The 15,779-nt window shown below is 39.3% G+C and overlaps 1 protein-coding gene across 1 annotated transcript in view; it reads right to left on the reverse strand.

The window, feature by feature from the left end:
- Positions 1-14,959, reverse strand: part of raver2 (ribonucleoprotein, PTB-binding 2) — an 83,261-nt gene extending 68,302 nt beyond the window's left edge. Inside the window, exon 1 of the mRNA XM_062424502.1 lies at positions 14,669-14,959. Coding sequence (XP_062280486.1) covers positions 14,669-14,941 — 273 coding nt within the window. The 5' untranslated portion in view covers positions 14,942-14,959. The remainder of the gene's footprint in view (positions 1-14,668) is intronic.
- Between the last annotated feature and the right edge of the window lie 820 nt (positions 14,960-15,779).

The raw sequence follows: 15,779 nt of genomic DNA on the forward strand, positions 1-15,779 counted from the left end.
TTTTTCCTGTATAATTTTGTGATTAGTGAGTCAAGTATATTGAACCAATTGGGTGCTGATTGGACAGGGGTCAATAATAAGGGGTAAGTGATTCTTGGTAAAATTGACATTTTGATTTTTGCAATGCAGCCTTCAAGGAACAGAGGTAAATTAAACCAGTGGTTTAACTGATCTTTGGTGGATTTAAGGATGGGTATAAAGGTGGGGTGGAACAACTCTGGAAGATTTGAGGAAATATCAATGCCCTTTTTTTAAATGTTGCTAGTTGGGATGCTGAGGACTAATTTAGGGGTTGCAGCCTTCCATTGGTGTTAATTTAGTGGGAGAATGGTGGATTTGGACCACTTTATTACTGTATGCCATTATGATCTACACTGTGCTATACTGTTCCCTCTGCATGTTTCAATGCTTTGAGAAGCTGACATTTCCAGCAAGTCTCCCAGCATCAGCCTTAAGCCCAGGGCCAATTTCTGTGCGTGCCATTGTGAGTGCACACATATGCCCCAACATTAAGGCAAACTGCCCTGACAGGACAAGCTTGATAAGGAATGTGATAGCAGTCCTGCCTGACAAATGGTAAGAAACACTAATGGAGCTCAGAACCATAACGTAGGTTCACGAAGGAACATGTATAGCACCAACAACTGTTCACGTTATAACGTTGTGCTATCAGCTTTATACTAATCCATACTAAATACTGTGTCTGCTGCTTACTTCTCTGACAATAGATATTGCCCCAAGCTGACAGCACACAATTTTCATTTAAGGCAGCTGTATCTCTATAGTAGGCATACAATATATCTGTCATCTTATATGTTGTCCATGGGCTGGAATTACAATAGTTCTACAAAGACACATTAAATGTCTTTGCAAATCTAGAGTGCACAGTCTTACAGTGGGTTGCAGAGACTTGAACAAATCTTAACAATGCTCTATGAAACCCAAGACATCAAAAAAGCTCATTGGTTGATCCAACGTTCTGTCAGGAGTTGGATTTGAAACAGTAAAGAAAAAAAATATTCTCTGGTTCAAACAAATACAAAAAAGGGTTAAACAATCTAATACTGTGTCACAGGGGCATCACAACACATTGTGTAGTGTTAGCAGCATGTTTAGCAGAGCAGGAGCAGCAAGTGCTCCATCTGTATGTCTACAATGGAGACGTTCAGGTACAGTGTTGAGTGTAGGTCACCTGATTTTGGTGCTCAGAGACCAATATACAATCACTGTAGTTACATGCAGAAAAAAAACTTTAAGCCTAAAAATATGCTTTGGGTAATGGTTGCATGTGTAGAGTGCAAGTGACATGCTGTGTGTGGACAGCTGGATTGATTAACATAGGAGCGTACTATTACATCAGACACACATGAAGTGAACAATTGACATGACTGATACACTTTATGTGTAGACACAGTATTAGAGCAACATCAGTGCATGTTTGCTTACAGGAGGTCCAGAGAAGCACATTTCAGCCCAAAAACTGAATCCAAGTGTAATGCAGGACAGCATGCCTATTGAGGAACGGCAGTCTGCCTGGACAAGACTGGTGCATTCAGCAGTGCAATTACACCCACATAATATGCATTTAATATAACCATCAACAGTGAAGTCTGAAAGTTCATTCTTGTCTTTGCAGGTTGAGCAAACTCCATACAATAGGGAAGACCAGAAAATGCAGATCTTGAGTTACTGGCAAATGTTGTATGCAACATTTTTAACATGCTATAGCAACAATGTTTAGGATTGAAGTACCGGTAATCCACTTACTATCCCAAAACATATCAGGAGAGCAGTATTTAGATGAGTATCAGCAAAATGTTACACATGTTGTTGTGTCAAAGATACATTTGAAATACACGTTTGTGTATGTAAACACTCCAGAAAAGTAGCAATTTTATCATTTCCGTTCACTAGATGTCACACATTCCAACTACTTTACTGTGACGACTTATATTACCTGTACAGTGTATTCACTATGTGCTCTAGGAATCAAATGACACACGGCCATGCTGGTTTTGGGACAGCAGGTTCGATAAATGGTTAAAGAGGCCATCCTTCATACAGATGACTTCTCCACCAAGTGTTTAAACAAGACATTGAGTCCATAGCAGCTCCTCTGTAACCAATTCTATTTCAAACATCCCAGGAGATGAAATGAACTTAGTTATGTGTCACAATTGTTTTATTACAGTAATTTCTGTGCAACAGCCAGTCGCATCCCTGTGTTTGTCAGTAACTGTCCTCTTACTCACAGCTCCTACTATCCATTTTCTACAAATACAGAGCAAATAAAAAGGCACCAAACTGTCTTTCATTAGGCCTGAGTGTTGTTTTGAACCCCCCTCCACTCTGTGACTAACAGCTTGAACTATTTGACAGTTCAAGTATTACTGTTTCTGTTGCACTGCGTAAGTATTCTACACAAATGTTAGGCAAGGCACCCTTCCTAGAATGATTATATAAACAAAAAAAGAGAAGACACAAAAATCCACAAATCCACAAACACTCTCCTTTTGTCTCTGGCTTAAAAACACAAAGAGGGCCACTGGAAAAAAGTAAAACTGTGTGTGTGAATGTGTGTGTGTGTGTCGGTGAGAGAGAGAGGGAGATGGAGGGACAGGGGGATTAGGGGACAAACACACTCTGCATGGCCTCCTTACTGGAAGTAACTGTGTCCTTGACCTACTGATAGAGTGATATGTGCTACAGAGAGAGAACAGGATGAAGCCCGAGTCTGCCAGCAAGCAGAAGGCTATTCTCACACTTAACATAACTTAACACAATATAACAAATTACTACCATAACAATAATGTCATGAATATCACTTGCAGTTTTGGAACTGCAATACTATCATTGCATTCCTAATGGTACATTGCATTTTTAATGGCACTGTATTTGTAATCTGATGTGTACTTGTTGCACTTGTATGACTGCATGTATTCGAATCAACAAAATTAGCTGCACCACAACTGATTAAACAAATATCTAAAACCCATTTACAATATTACAGTTTTGATATTGGCCAAGTTTTCCATTCAAGGTGTCAAACAGAGTTCGATGGGATGGAAAATACCTAGTGCTGTCTACTTTGAATGTATGAATAGTATTATTCAAACTGTATAGAATTTCCATACCTATTTTATGGTTGCTTTCAAACCCACATAAAACATTTATTACAGATGCATTCAGTTATAACTCAAAGCTCTGTTACAATATGTTACTTATTCAATGCTAATTACAACAATGCTTCCCTAATAGATTATGGAAAACACTTCCATATTTGGTATTAACCAAGCAGTGTGTGTGTGTGTGTGTGTGTGTGTGTGTGTGTGTGTGTGTGTGTGTGTGTGTGTGTGTGTGTGTGTGTGTGTGTGTGTGTGTGTGTGTGTGTGTGTGTGTGAGACAGGTGGCTCAGACCAGGCACGGCACGGATCACTGGTCCATCAAATGCCTGCCAGGAGATCTTCTTAGAAAACGTGCACACTCGCATATTGTGAGGCAGACAAGCATAAATACACATGACTGCAGACATCTATCTCTTTTTCTCTCTCAAACATTCTCAGTTTTCACACCTTCTGTGCTACTCACACATCCTCACTTTGCACTGCCACAAATTCTTCAGTTTAACACGTTTGTTTTGATTCCTCTTCTTTTCTGTCTCTTTATCTCTTCCTCCACCAAGCTCCCTCCTTTCTCCCTTTATCCTCTTGTCCTTGTCTTCCACCTCATGTGTATCCTCCAAATTTCACTCATCTTTCCATCCTTCCATTGCTAATCTGGCTCTATGGTTCAATTTTCATGTAAAGTTACAGTACATTTACCTTCTAGGAGGGAAAGGAGAATACAAACTGGGGACACATAATCAGATCCATAAAGCTCTCCCTGTGTGATCTTTTCTTTTCTTTACAACAGTGAGGTTAGGGGCTGTATCAATTACGTCTTTATATACGTCTTTGTCAGCCTGTCCTTTAGTTCTGTCATGCTTTGCTTCAGATGTTTTGTTTATTTCCAGTATAGTCAAGATGATGCAGTAAAGTGGCACATCAAGAGCGGGGACTAACACTCATAATCAACCTCAGCAGTCATGGACACACAGTCCAAGAGATGCGCTATGCACTGACTTTCAAATCCTTAGTCTGACAATACACTACACAAAGACTCAAAGTAAGAACTTGTTGAATCATTCACCGCCTCCCGATGTACTGTTGTCTGAAACTGGTTGACAATGCTAACTAGGTCCAGCTTTGGGTATTTTACTTCAACTCTGTGTAGCTGAAATGATTGTGAAACCAAGACCTGGCCACTTTAGCCAACCTGAAACAGGGCCCTGATTGTACAAAGAGAGGCTTTTTGCAGGTAGCTTAGCATGATGAAAAGTAAATTGCATTTGCAAAGGTAAGTGCAAAAGCTGCTGAAAGTACCTGTACTTATGCACCTTACATCTAAGTGAGGGAAGAATGCTTGGCAAGTTTTGGCCGGATTTATCCTGGTTAAATCTACACATGCACTGAGTCAGTAAAGGACAATTATAAAGCTTCTTGTCAGTAGCTATATAATGGCTTTTCAAGTAGCCTATCATAGATGATCACATTTGGGTCCACATAACTGCCCATAGACTGAGTACACAGTCAACTAAAATAAATGATTTCAATGTTTTTACTACGCTACAAAATAAATAGCCCTAAACTCCTTTTTCTCATGGATAACGGCATATTGAAGCCCACGGTCAGAACAAAAGCATAATGTCTTAATGTCCGTGCCATTATTCATACGTTTCCAAAGCCATGTTTTGAAATCCGCAGAGCTCAATGTACCATTCACTGTCATCTTTCAATCACTAGAGTAATAATTCAAAGTCTGGAAATATGGTAGAATTGTGGGTGTTGCGGAACTGGCAAAAGTAAGCAGCAGCTGTCTCCATTACATCTGTGTGACCCATCTATCAAGCAAACAAGCCTCGAAAAAGATTTCTCTCTACGTTTTAATAACTGCTCATTGGGGTAAGTGCATCTTAAAAGGCAAGCACTGCTATGTTGCTTGTAGTTTGGTGAAATCCTGACCATTTCTGTCTGTCCACTTCTTCATTTCCCTTTTGTCTTTTATAGAGAAGCTTGTTGATCTGATTTCGTCAAGGACAGGACCGGGGGGTTGAGGGAAGCAGGTGGCTCGCCCTAAGACAGGACTCATTCTGCTGTCAGCCAATGTGACCCCGCCCCCATCCCCCATGCACATCCACCCATCACTGCTTGGCTCCAGCCCTGAAGCCACTAGGCTCAGATTGGAGGTTATTTTCTCCACCAAGCCAACAGTCACTCCTCCACACATATCAACAGAGTCCTGCAGACATTAGGTCAAAATAGAACTTCAAGAATATTCATTATTTGTGTTGGCTTCCAGTACTAAATGGGTAGGCTGAGCCACATAACATAATATAAACACACAATAACAGTTGAGTATCTGAGCTCAATTCATCAGCAGTCTACATTTGTGTCTCCTCTGACATGTTGAGATGTGATTAATCTCAACTTCAACATAAATTGAGCAGAAGAAAAAAAAAAACTTACAAAAAACCTTTGACTTGGTGTGATGTGTTGCTGAAATCTTTCCAGGACATTTTCCATAATTTCCATCAGTGTAAAACACATTTAATACTCACAAGACAGCTTTAGCAGACATCTACAGCATGCAGCACCATCATAGCGGCAGTAAAAGCACAGCAACTGTAGAGAAATGTGCAGACTGGCAGGGAACCTCTTAGACATAAAAGCTAAATGGCTTCTTGTAGTGATTTGTACTCATAGACCAAGGCGCCAGTGAAAGTACCATGATGTACATCAACAGGCTGGATGTAGAAAAGTTAATGTCTTCTGTAACGACATTACACACATTTCTGTATCGTTACCGATTTTAAAAAAAGAAACCTCCCATTGGAAGTGCAAACTTCAAGTTGAAAAATGACTGCATAAACGCTCATTTTAAATGTGAATTTTAACTGTTTTCTTATGGCTTTGTTTACAATATCTATAAGTTAATCACGAAAATGTTCTGTAACTGATTGATTATACATCATTTTAATGAATAACTGAGATACACACCAAGCTTTCTGAATATCAGAAGTTAATTGATCTTCCCAAATTAAAATCATTGCTATATTAAATGAAAGCTTAACTGTTTCTGGTCATTTAAAAAGGTCAGGGTGGGGGTTGGGGGTCCCAGGTGGAGATAAAGCAGACTGTTTTCTTAGTCTGACAAGCAGGCCTGTCATGTAGCCTATTTATTTTTATGATGACAGCACATTGTAATATTGCATGTTGTGATTATTTTCTATTCAATACTACAGTTTGCTGCACATGGAAATGAGTTAAATAGTGTTTGTTTTGGCACTTTTGACTGAGTGGTGCTATTCACAGTATTGAAAGGAGTGTTAATTTGGACATGTTAAAATACCATTTAACCTTTTGTTTTGATCACATAATAGATTAAAATCTTCCTCCAAATGCAGTGCTCCAGTTCAAGTTGTGGTTGTTTTAATAAAGTTCATAATTTAAAAAAAAGGAGCTGCAAGAAATAGCCTAATAGACCCACTGGGGTTCTGATTTATTTTCATGAATAAAAACATTTCAAAAACACCCCCGTCCTTTCCACCTTTCATTTTTACAGAAATCGCATCCTGCATTTAACTCAAGGTGTCAAGTTTGAAATTCATATTGATTTCAGACCATTTAATTACATACTCCAGACAATTTTTGCTAGAAGCTGTCTAGCAAGCTAACAGACACATTTTGACAAGACAAGCTGATTAATACACATTTTGGGGTAAAAAGTTTACTTTTTGTATATCATAAAAATGTTACAGTACTGAAATTTCTGTCTTTTTTTTAAATGTTTTTTTCCTGACAGAATGACACCTTTTGTATCCCATGGGTAGAATAAAACTTCTGACTGTGATTTATGAGAAAATATTGGGTTCATGCTGTTAATTCTGACTTTGTCGTCAGAGAAACTGCTCTTAGGTAACAATAGTGGAACTTGGCATGGCTAAGTCATGTCATTCTCATCTGACCTCATTACTGAGGTGTTTGCCCCCACAGAGCTGCCACATTTCATGTTGTCAACTAATTTAAGAGGTCAGCTGTTTCTATGAGGACAAAACCTACACTTCTCACACTAATGCCCAATTGTCCAAGGTCACTTACATTGTGTGTGTTGAGTGTAATCACGGGGTTCTGATCAGTGTTCAGAGTTGTGTCTCCTCTCTCCTCCACAGGAAGGTCGAAACATTCAGGTCAGCCAATATCAGAATGCTCTTCCCCAGCTCATTACACTGCTGTCCCTTCCAAAATCTAATTCAAATGTCCAGTCTTAAAGGGCAAACACACCCATGGTCCACTCAGACAATGGTTTTGACTTAAATTAACTACACTTAATTAAATGTGCCTTAATATACCTTGTCTAAAAGGTACAGTCACATTACCCTTTATTAAATTTGACCACTCTCAGCCCTGAAAAAGGACATGATGTCACATTTGATACCTTTAGTAAATATTGATAAGCGCAATCACAAACTAAACAATGTATGAGAGCAACACTACAGTTTGAAGTGAGGTGGTGTGATAATGTAATGGTGATGTAATGGTTAGTTTTCTACACAGTGTTTCTATTGGCAAACCGAGCACATCTACTTGCTACAAGTTGAACAAAGATGAACTTTGACCTGCAGATCATACTGAAACAGGAAACATGTCTGAATTTGTAATGTCTGACCCTTCTAAAAGGTTTCTTTCAGTTGTTAAGTTGGTAGAGGTCACACTTTATTGATTCATGAAGTTTGGTGACTTCATGTAATTAATCACAGCCCTGCCCAACCTCAACCTGAGATCTAACTGGTGTGTGAAGGGTTTTGAAGTTTTGTATCGAAAGCATCAAACTCAATTTAAAGTTGTCGTTGCTGCTGAGCCAGAACTGTAATAAATAGGGACCAGCAGGATCCTGATCTCCCAGTCATGTTAAACGCCTCCTCCACCTGCTCTATCTCCCTAACATACACACACACACAGAATAATGGCAGCAGTTGTGAACAGCAGGTGTGTGTAGCTTTCCAAGCCTTAACACTATTTAAACAGCCCTGTGAGAGAAAGTCAAGAAGAGGAATGAACAGACCACTTAAAGATAATCTCTTATTAGGGGGGTTTTGGCTCTCTTGAATGAAGGTGAACGGTGAAGGTTCAACCAGAAAGGCGATCTTGCCATCTGTCCTTAGCCTTCAATCTAATTCGTCCTCAGCATAATCTTACTGTGACTATTTTGTGCCCAGTCGACGGGTTACTCCCAAACTTTTTATCCAATCAGCGCAATTTCTCCACCACTTCACATGGCCACTCCCAAAGCCAAAGTTGTCAGAAAGTATGCGACTCCATGCCCTGATCAGATATCAGGTAATTGATTAATAAACTTAAATAAAGTATTTCACACCTGGATTAAACAGAATTTTTCTGAGAAATCATTTCTTCTTTATCGCTCCAAAACAGCAGCCTACATAGCAAACTGTGTTGTGCAGCCACTAGCAACTACTGTTTAAGAGTAACAAAGAAAGACTGGTCTACAGTAAACAGACAATATCTTACACTGGAAAGTCCCAACAGTAAGAAGGCAACATGTACAATGTGCTGCCAGTTTCAACATCAACAATCTAAAGCATTTACAGAGGAATTATAGCAATCATAAGAAAGATAGCAATCACATCACATCCTTACAAGGTAAGCAGTATACAGTTGTTAAAGTGCTGTTTTTTTAATGCAATAGTATGAGATCAGCACTCAGTATCGGCTGATAAAGCTATCAGAATCAGTACCATGAAGGGAAAAAATGGTATCGGAACATCTCTACTACGGCAAAATATTTACAGCTTAGTCTCACTGTCTTTAGATATATTTGGTAAGATATCACATATCGTAGGACTGGGCAATAATTCAATATTATATATTGAATATAGCTATAATTATTATCATCATCTCATGTCACATGTTGCTGTATACACTTCAAAGCAGCGAAAATTGAGTTTACCTGTAATAAAATATTCAAAGTAAAATTATTCTAAGCTCATTTTAATATGAGACATTCCTTTAAGTACATCATTTACATTAAATAAATAACTGGCCATTAATATCCTGATATCAGTTATAACCCCGTCACACAGGACAAATATACAGTGTGTCTTCTATCAACTACTGTCGCCATCACAGCCTCATTCTTTAACCCACATAAAGTCAACTTGCCAAATTATGGCATATAACAGTATACTTTAAAATGTGTATTATCTAGTTGTCCTGGTTGTATAGTCAGTGTTCAGGCGAACAGGTGTTTCTCGATTGACTTGTGTATCTGCAAAACTGTGACTAATGCCACAGTGAACAGCTAAATCATAACACTGTGTCTATGCAGGCTCATAAGGGATGATGGTGATGAAGGCTGCCCACTGTCAGGAGGTGCAGATTTCATCAACATCTGCTACTGACACCTACACACACACACACATCGCAGCATGTAAAGCAAGGAGGAAGTGGGTGGAAAGAAGCACGCTGTTTTGTCACATTTACATGTATTTGTGTTTACCTGTACATATGCAAACAACTGCACACACACACACACACTGTCTGCACTGTCAAAAAGAAAGCACATATAAAAAATCGCATTTTTATTCTTTATAAAATATCAAGTGGAGTGTGGGTGCATATTTGGGTAGAGGCCTCAATATCATAGCTCAACTCAGAACTTTTTCCGACTTGGTTTGCGTCTGGGAAGCCAGTGAGGGACAATGTCTATGAACGGGTTCAGATAGATGATTCCATTTCTAAAATCAATTTTCTGGTTGGCCAAAGACACAGATTCGATAAGCTCCAACTCGAACAAACCTCTTATCAAACGATTTATATGTCTTTTCTCAAAGACAAACATCTCATCTCATCTCACAACAGCCTCATTTTTAGCTGGTTCTGACCATCAATTTTGCTGTATAAAATGCCAAAGATCACATGGCACATGGCTGGAGCAGCTACCAAAACAAAGAACAGAGAAGCTCAGATATGTATACACACATATGTAGTGTGGCTTAGTTCTCTGCCCCGGTCGCCATTACTTAACTATATATTTACATAACAAACAGCTGTTTACTGACATTCAGTGAGGTTCAACGTCATTTATCGCACCTGAAGTTGGATGTTTGAGCTTCAGTGTGCAGGATAATGTGCAGATTTTGACAATAGACGACTATTTTCACTATCATCTTCACCATCACGTTCACATACAATTTGAGTTAAGTGTGATGTGGAGACTTGAAGCCTCAAGAGCACAGACCCCCAGAATGGACTTTACAGTAAAGTAGTATTACAGCAGTAAAACTTTTGAAATTAAAAATATTAACATATTTATAGATTCTGCAATTTTCAATGAGAGAGAAGGAGCAGATGTCATTTTTAGAATATTAACTCTGTAATTTAAAAATTGTATTCCTCTGTGTTGTAGACTTCCATTGTTGTCCAAAAACCATTTAAAAACACATCAATGGGCCACACCATTGCCCTGGATTACATGTTCCTTCACCAAGGCCACAGTAGTTTGTTCAGAAGCGGCTCTAGAGACTAATAACAGCAATCATGTTTTCAGCCTCTACAGAGTAGTTCCATGTAAGATGAAGGCCACTGCATATGCATGGGAATACTGCTCCTTTTACAGAGCGTCAATAGCTTGTTGTGCTACATACCACAATCTCACATCTTTGTACTGAAGGTCTTGGAGAAATTTATAACGTCTTACAAAGTCAAGAGGTTACTGCTATTAGTCTTTGGAGCCATTTCTAAACAAACCACAGCATCCGAGTCTTTGTGGGGAAGGAAGATGTCACCCAGTGCACTGGAGTGGCTCACTGACATGTTTTTCTTACTTGTGCGACAGTTAAGTATGCTACACTTGTTCATCAACATTTCATGTCATCTGCTGCTCTCTCATTTTCAGGTTGTTGTTACAGGTTTTAAACATTATTCAAGCTGCCACCTTTCTACCTTCTCAGCCAACGAAAAGCTGATAACAGAGGTCAGCTGAATCTTTGAGGAAGTTTATAGTTCTTCGCAAATGTTGGAAACTAAACCTGATTAGAATTGATAAGGGGTTTTTTTTAAAAATCCGATGAAATAAGTGGATTTCGATTCAATAAAATGCAATAAACCCTATTAGTGACTCCTAACTGCAGGGCATAATGGATGGTCAATGGGAAAAAGAAAAAAAAGAAAAACTGAACAAGAAGTCTCACATCCCCATCATTCTTTCAACTATGCCTCTCCCTGTTTCCCTTCAACGACCACCACCACCACTTCGTTTTTTCTTTCCTTTTAGATTTTCTTGTATCCCTTATCTACCTTTTCTATTCCTCTCCTCTCACCCAACTCTTCTATCTCGCTTCTCTCCTTTCTCACTGCACTCTTCTCACCATCATTCCCACCCCCCACCCCACTTCTCTCTGAGATGAGGACTGTCAGCAGGGCCATATATCTGACACAGTGCACCATGAACTCCACACACTCACTCACACACACACATACATCCAATCTGCGATATAGTGTTCACTAATGGGGCAGCGGGTATGGGGGGGGGGGAATGGGAGCTGGAGTTGGCTCGGTGTTGTTGAGTCTATCAGACAGGTTATATAAGACGGTGACGATGACTTTCCTTCATCATAAATCTATGCCCTTATAGAAGATACTGTAATGTAAACAGCTGCGCTAAGATTAACACTGGGCTCCTGCACAAGGCCAAGCAAGAGTAGCAAAAGCTTTTAAGCTCTATTAAATACCAAAGCATAAAATCAGGTTTTACAGAATTAGTATAGGGCTGCAACTAGATTCATCTGTCAATTATTTACTTGATTAATCGTTTGATCTATAAAATGTCTGAAAATAGTGAAACATTTTTGATCACCGATTCAAAAAGCCAAAAGATGATGTCCTCAAATGTCTTGTTGTGTCCCGACAAACAGTTCACAACCCAAAGACCCAGGTTAGTGTCACAGAAGACCAAATAAACCAAAAAACATTCACATATGAGAAGCTTGAATAAGAGAATTTGTTTCACATATTGCAAAACTTTAAGATATTAAATTTATACAACGTAAAGATGAGAAAAGCATGAAATCCTCACATTTAAGAAGCTACAACCTGGGAATATTTAGCATTTTCACCTATTAAATGGTTTTAAGAATTAGAGGGATAGAGTAGCTAAAACAATCTGTATTAGCATATAAATAACGATGAGACACTACACAACAGAAGACGGTAACACAGCATGCACAGGTTTAAAAACAAAATCCCTTAAAGCGAAGAGTCATATAAATAGTGGGTGAGGGTGGTGGGCAGAGAGAAAGAGAGAGAGAACAGGGCAGGGAAAGGGGCAACCAACAGTCAGGTCATGAGCCCCTGCCATTGGCTGAGGTGTTATAAAGCCTGATGGCAGTGGGGACAAAGGATCTCCTGAACCGTTCAGTCCTGCAGCGTAGGGAGATGAGCTGCCCGCTGCAGCTGCTTTTGATGACTGACATTGTCCAGGACAGCCTCCATGTTTTAAATCCATTGAATCCATTGTCAAAATTGTTACAGATACATTTCTAGTCAATCAATTAATGACTGATACATATAGATCTCAAGGCTTTTAACAACAAAACACTTCAAATAAAGTTTTAATTATCCACAGTGATGCTGTAGCCTATGGTGAATGGTACACTATTTCTGAGTGCCTGGATGCCTGATTTGTGCAGCGCACTCAGCAGGACAGACTTCATACTGCTCTGCTCTTCCGACTGTGCTGCTCAAGCTCACTAAACATATCACACTCGTTCTGACACATGAATAATGTGGAAAATACAGACAGAGAAATTCCATTGGTTGCTTCACCTGATCCAAGTGGCTTTTCCACTCTCCCCTCTGTTTCTCATTTCTCACACCCACCATGCAGTCTCACTCTTTCACACTCCCTCTCCCTCTCTCTCTCTCTCTCTGTCTCTCTGTCTCACTCTCCTTTTGAATATACACAAATACACAAAAACTATGCAGAGTGTCGGTTCTCCTTGGCAGCGAGTCTCTTTCTGGTGCTACAATCCTGAAGGAATACACCATCAGAGCCTTCAACACGCTGCCTGGAAGTCTGCACGTTTACACAAGTGATGAATGACACCCAGAAGGAGAAATCAAAGAGCTCTTAAAAGTTACAAACAGTGAAGTCCCTTTGTGGGCTTTGACGAGAAACATGCGCACAAAGTTCTCTTGTGCGATAAACATAGGTCCAGTTTCTCAGACAGAGAACAAGACTAGTTTGAAACTACAGGCAAGATTCTGTGAAAATATCCTTTAAGAAACAACTCTAGTCTTGGATGAGACTTAACCCCTCTCCGGGAAATTGGCCCGTAAAATCATAAACAGTTTAATCTGCCTTTGCCTCCAATAAAGGAATCTGATTGGAGCAAAATATTTACAACAAGTTAAGTCTGAAATAATGGATTCCACCTGTCATTTCTTGAAAACATAACAATATGAGTAAGCCGAAGAAGCTTGCTTCTTGTTTACACTGTTGTCAAACAACATTTGGTTTTTTGTCTGTGACACATTAAGTTTACCAAATGAACTGATTTACAATGTCAAATATCCTTTCATATGTTGTATATTCATTTTTATGCAGTGAAAACAAATGTTACCAGAAAACTGCAGTATGCAGATAAACATTTCATAATGTAGTGCAGGAAGAAAAAGCAGGTAAACTGATGCCAAGCAGGTACGTTCATTAAAAAGTAAATTCCTGCGTTCTTACTCTTACACAAGGGTTTCTGCTGTTAGAACAGGTGCATGAATATGTTTATTTCATCTGTCTTTCCTCAGCTGCAAGAAAAGCAACAGACATGCAAGCATCGGACCGCTTTTGTAAGATGTCACTTAGAGACTTTTTCACTTTTTAAGTTGAAAAAAAAGGTTACATATTCATAATATGTCACACATAACATGCTTTTTGGAGGAAATAGGGATGCATGGCATCTAGGAGTCAGTTTAGATCAGACTACATTAAGTTACAGATGTTTTTGATGCTGTTAAAGGTTTCATTACATCAATGTTAAATATTAAAGGATTGAAAACTATGATTTATCTTTTTTTTCAAAATCAGATTAGACACACAAATGATTTCATCTGTATGGCATGCTCTTCAAGTATACAATATCTGAACTGTGTTTAAACTGCTGAATAGTGTTCAGAGTGATGGTGTGCGATAGTGTTTAACAAATAAACTGATGACTAATTTGTCACAACTCCACACAAGATGTATTGCACCCATCACAGTGATCCTAAGGTGAATTAAAAACAATTAAATAAAACTATACACATAAAAACTTTGAAGGGGGTTTTAAAGAGATGTGGTTTGAAAAGAGAATTTAAAGTATAGAAAGCTCCCTGCACACCACTGTCAGTCTCTCTAAACGCAGATTTAAGCGTATCGGTAAGTGCGACGGTCAGTACAAACTAAACTACTGAGCACCATTCACTCACATTAAGTCTTGAAATGCTTCAGACCGGTCAACTAACTGCACCACGCTACTTTTGCGCCAGTCGTCGCTTTTCCAAACTAGTGTAGGCTATACCTGGTTAGTGGTGTCAGGCGGCAGGTTCTTTATGAGGATTTTCCTCCTGTTGCTCAGCTCCTGGCGAGTTTTGGCCAGCCTCCGCTCGATCTCCTCCGGCTCCAGGTCCGGCAGGTCGCGGAGGCTAATCCCCTGATCTGAGGGCTGCGCTGCCGCCGCCTCCTCATCCTCCGGCTGACGGCTCTCGGGGCTGTCCATCTCCGGGGAAAGTGCGCTCTCCCGGGTTAGAGAAGAGTGAACGGTCGGCGGCTGAATGGATGAGGCTGCCGCCATTTTGGGTAGCTGAGTGAAAAGTGTGAGGGAAGAGAGAGAGAGAGAGAGAGACAGCGAGAGAAAGAGTGAGTGAGAGAGAGAGAGAGAGAGAGAGCAGGTGGGAGGTGTGTTAGTGAACAGGAGAAAGAAAGAGAGAGAGAGAGATAAAACACCTGAAAAAAATGCAAAACTATAACTAGCCTATTAGACTAGTTTAGTCAGTCAAATTAACTATTTTTTCAATAAAACATTATCTATTTACTTGTACTGTTTTTGCCTATATTATCAAATCATATTTTTAAACTTATGCTGTTGTCTTTCAGTTTGTTTTTGCTGCTTCTTCTCTTTATTTCAAGATATGTGCAGCTTCTTAATTTAAACAAAGAAACTGCAACCAGCAGGATTTTTATTCTATTATATATTTTATTTGTTTAATTAAATGTTTTTTAAAAATGGCTTAAGGAGCTAACAGTCGAAATAACGTTCACAATGAGCAGTTTGTGGTTTCCACGTCTCCTATATGTCGGCTGCACCTCAGACTCCTGGCGACCCCAACTGTCTGCTAAATGTATAGTCTGAGCCAATTAAGATTCCTCAATATCACCAACAAGCCCTCAAACATGTGTTCGGTGCATGTGCTTCTGAATTGCACTGAAAGCAGCTTTTTATCTACAGTGATATTTCTTGATTTATTTTTCTTATGGCACTCTCTTTAATCCTTCGTAACATGAGACAGTGAATAGATTGTCATCCACATGTTGATTCTGACAAGTGTTTACAGTTCTCTAAAATATGCACACTACATTTCAGACCACTCTGAACTGATAAATATGTGCACATTTTGTGCTGTAGCCCAATT

The sequence above is a fragment of the Scomber scombrus genome, chromosome 8, assembly GCF_963691925.1.
Source record: "Scomber scombrus chromosome 8, fScoSco1.1, whole genome shotgun sequence".
Taxonomy (NCBI): Eukaryota; Metazoa; Chordata; class Actinopteri; order Scombriformes; family Scombridae; genus Scomber; species Scomber scombrus.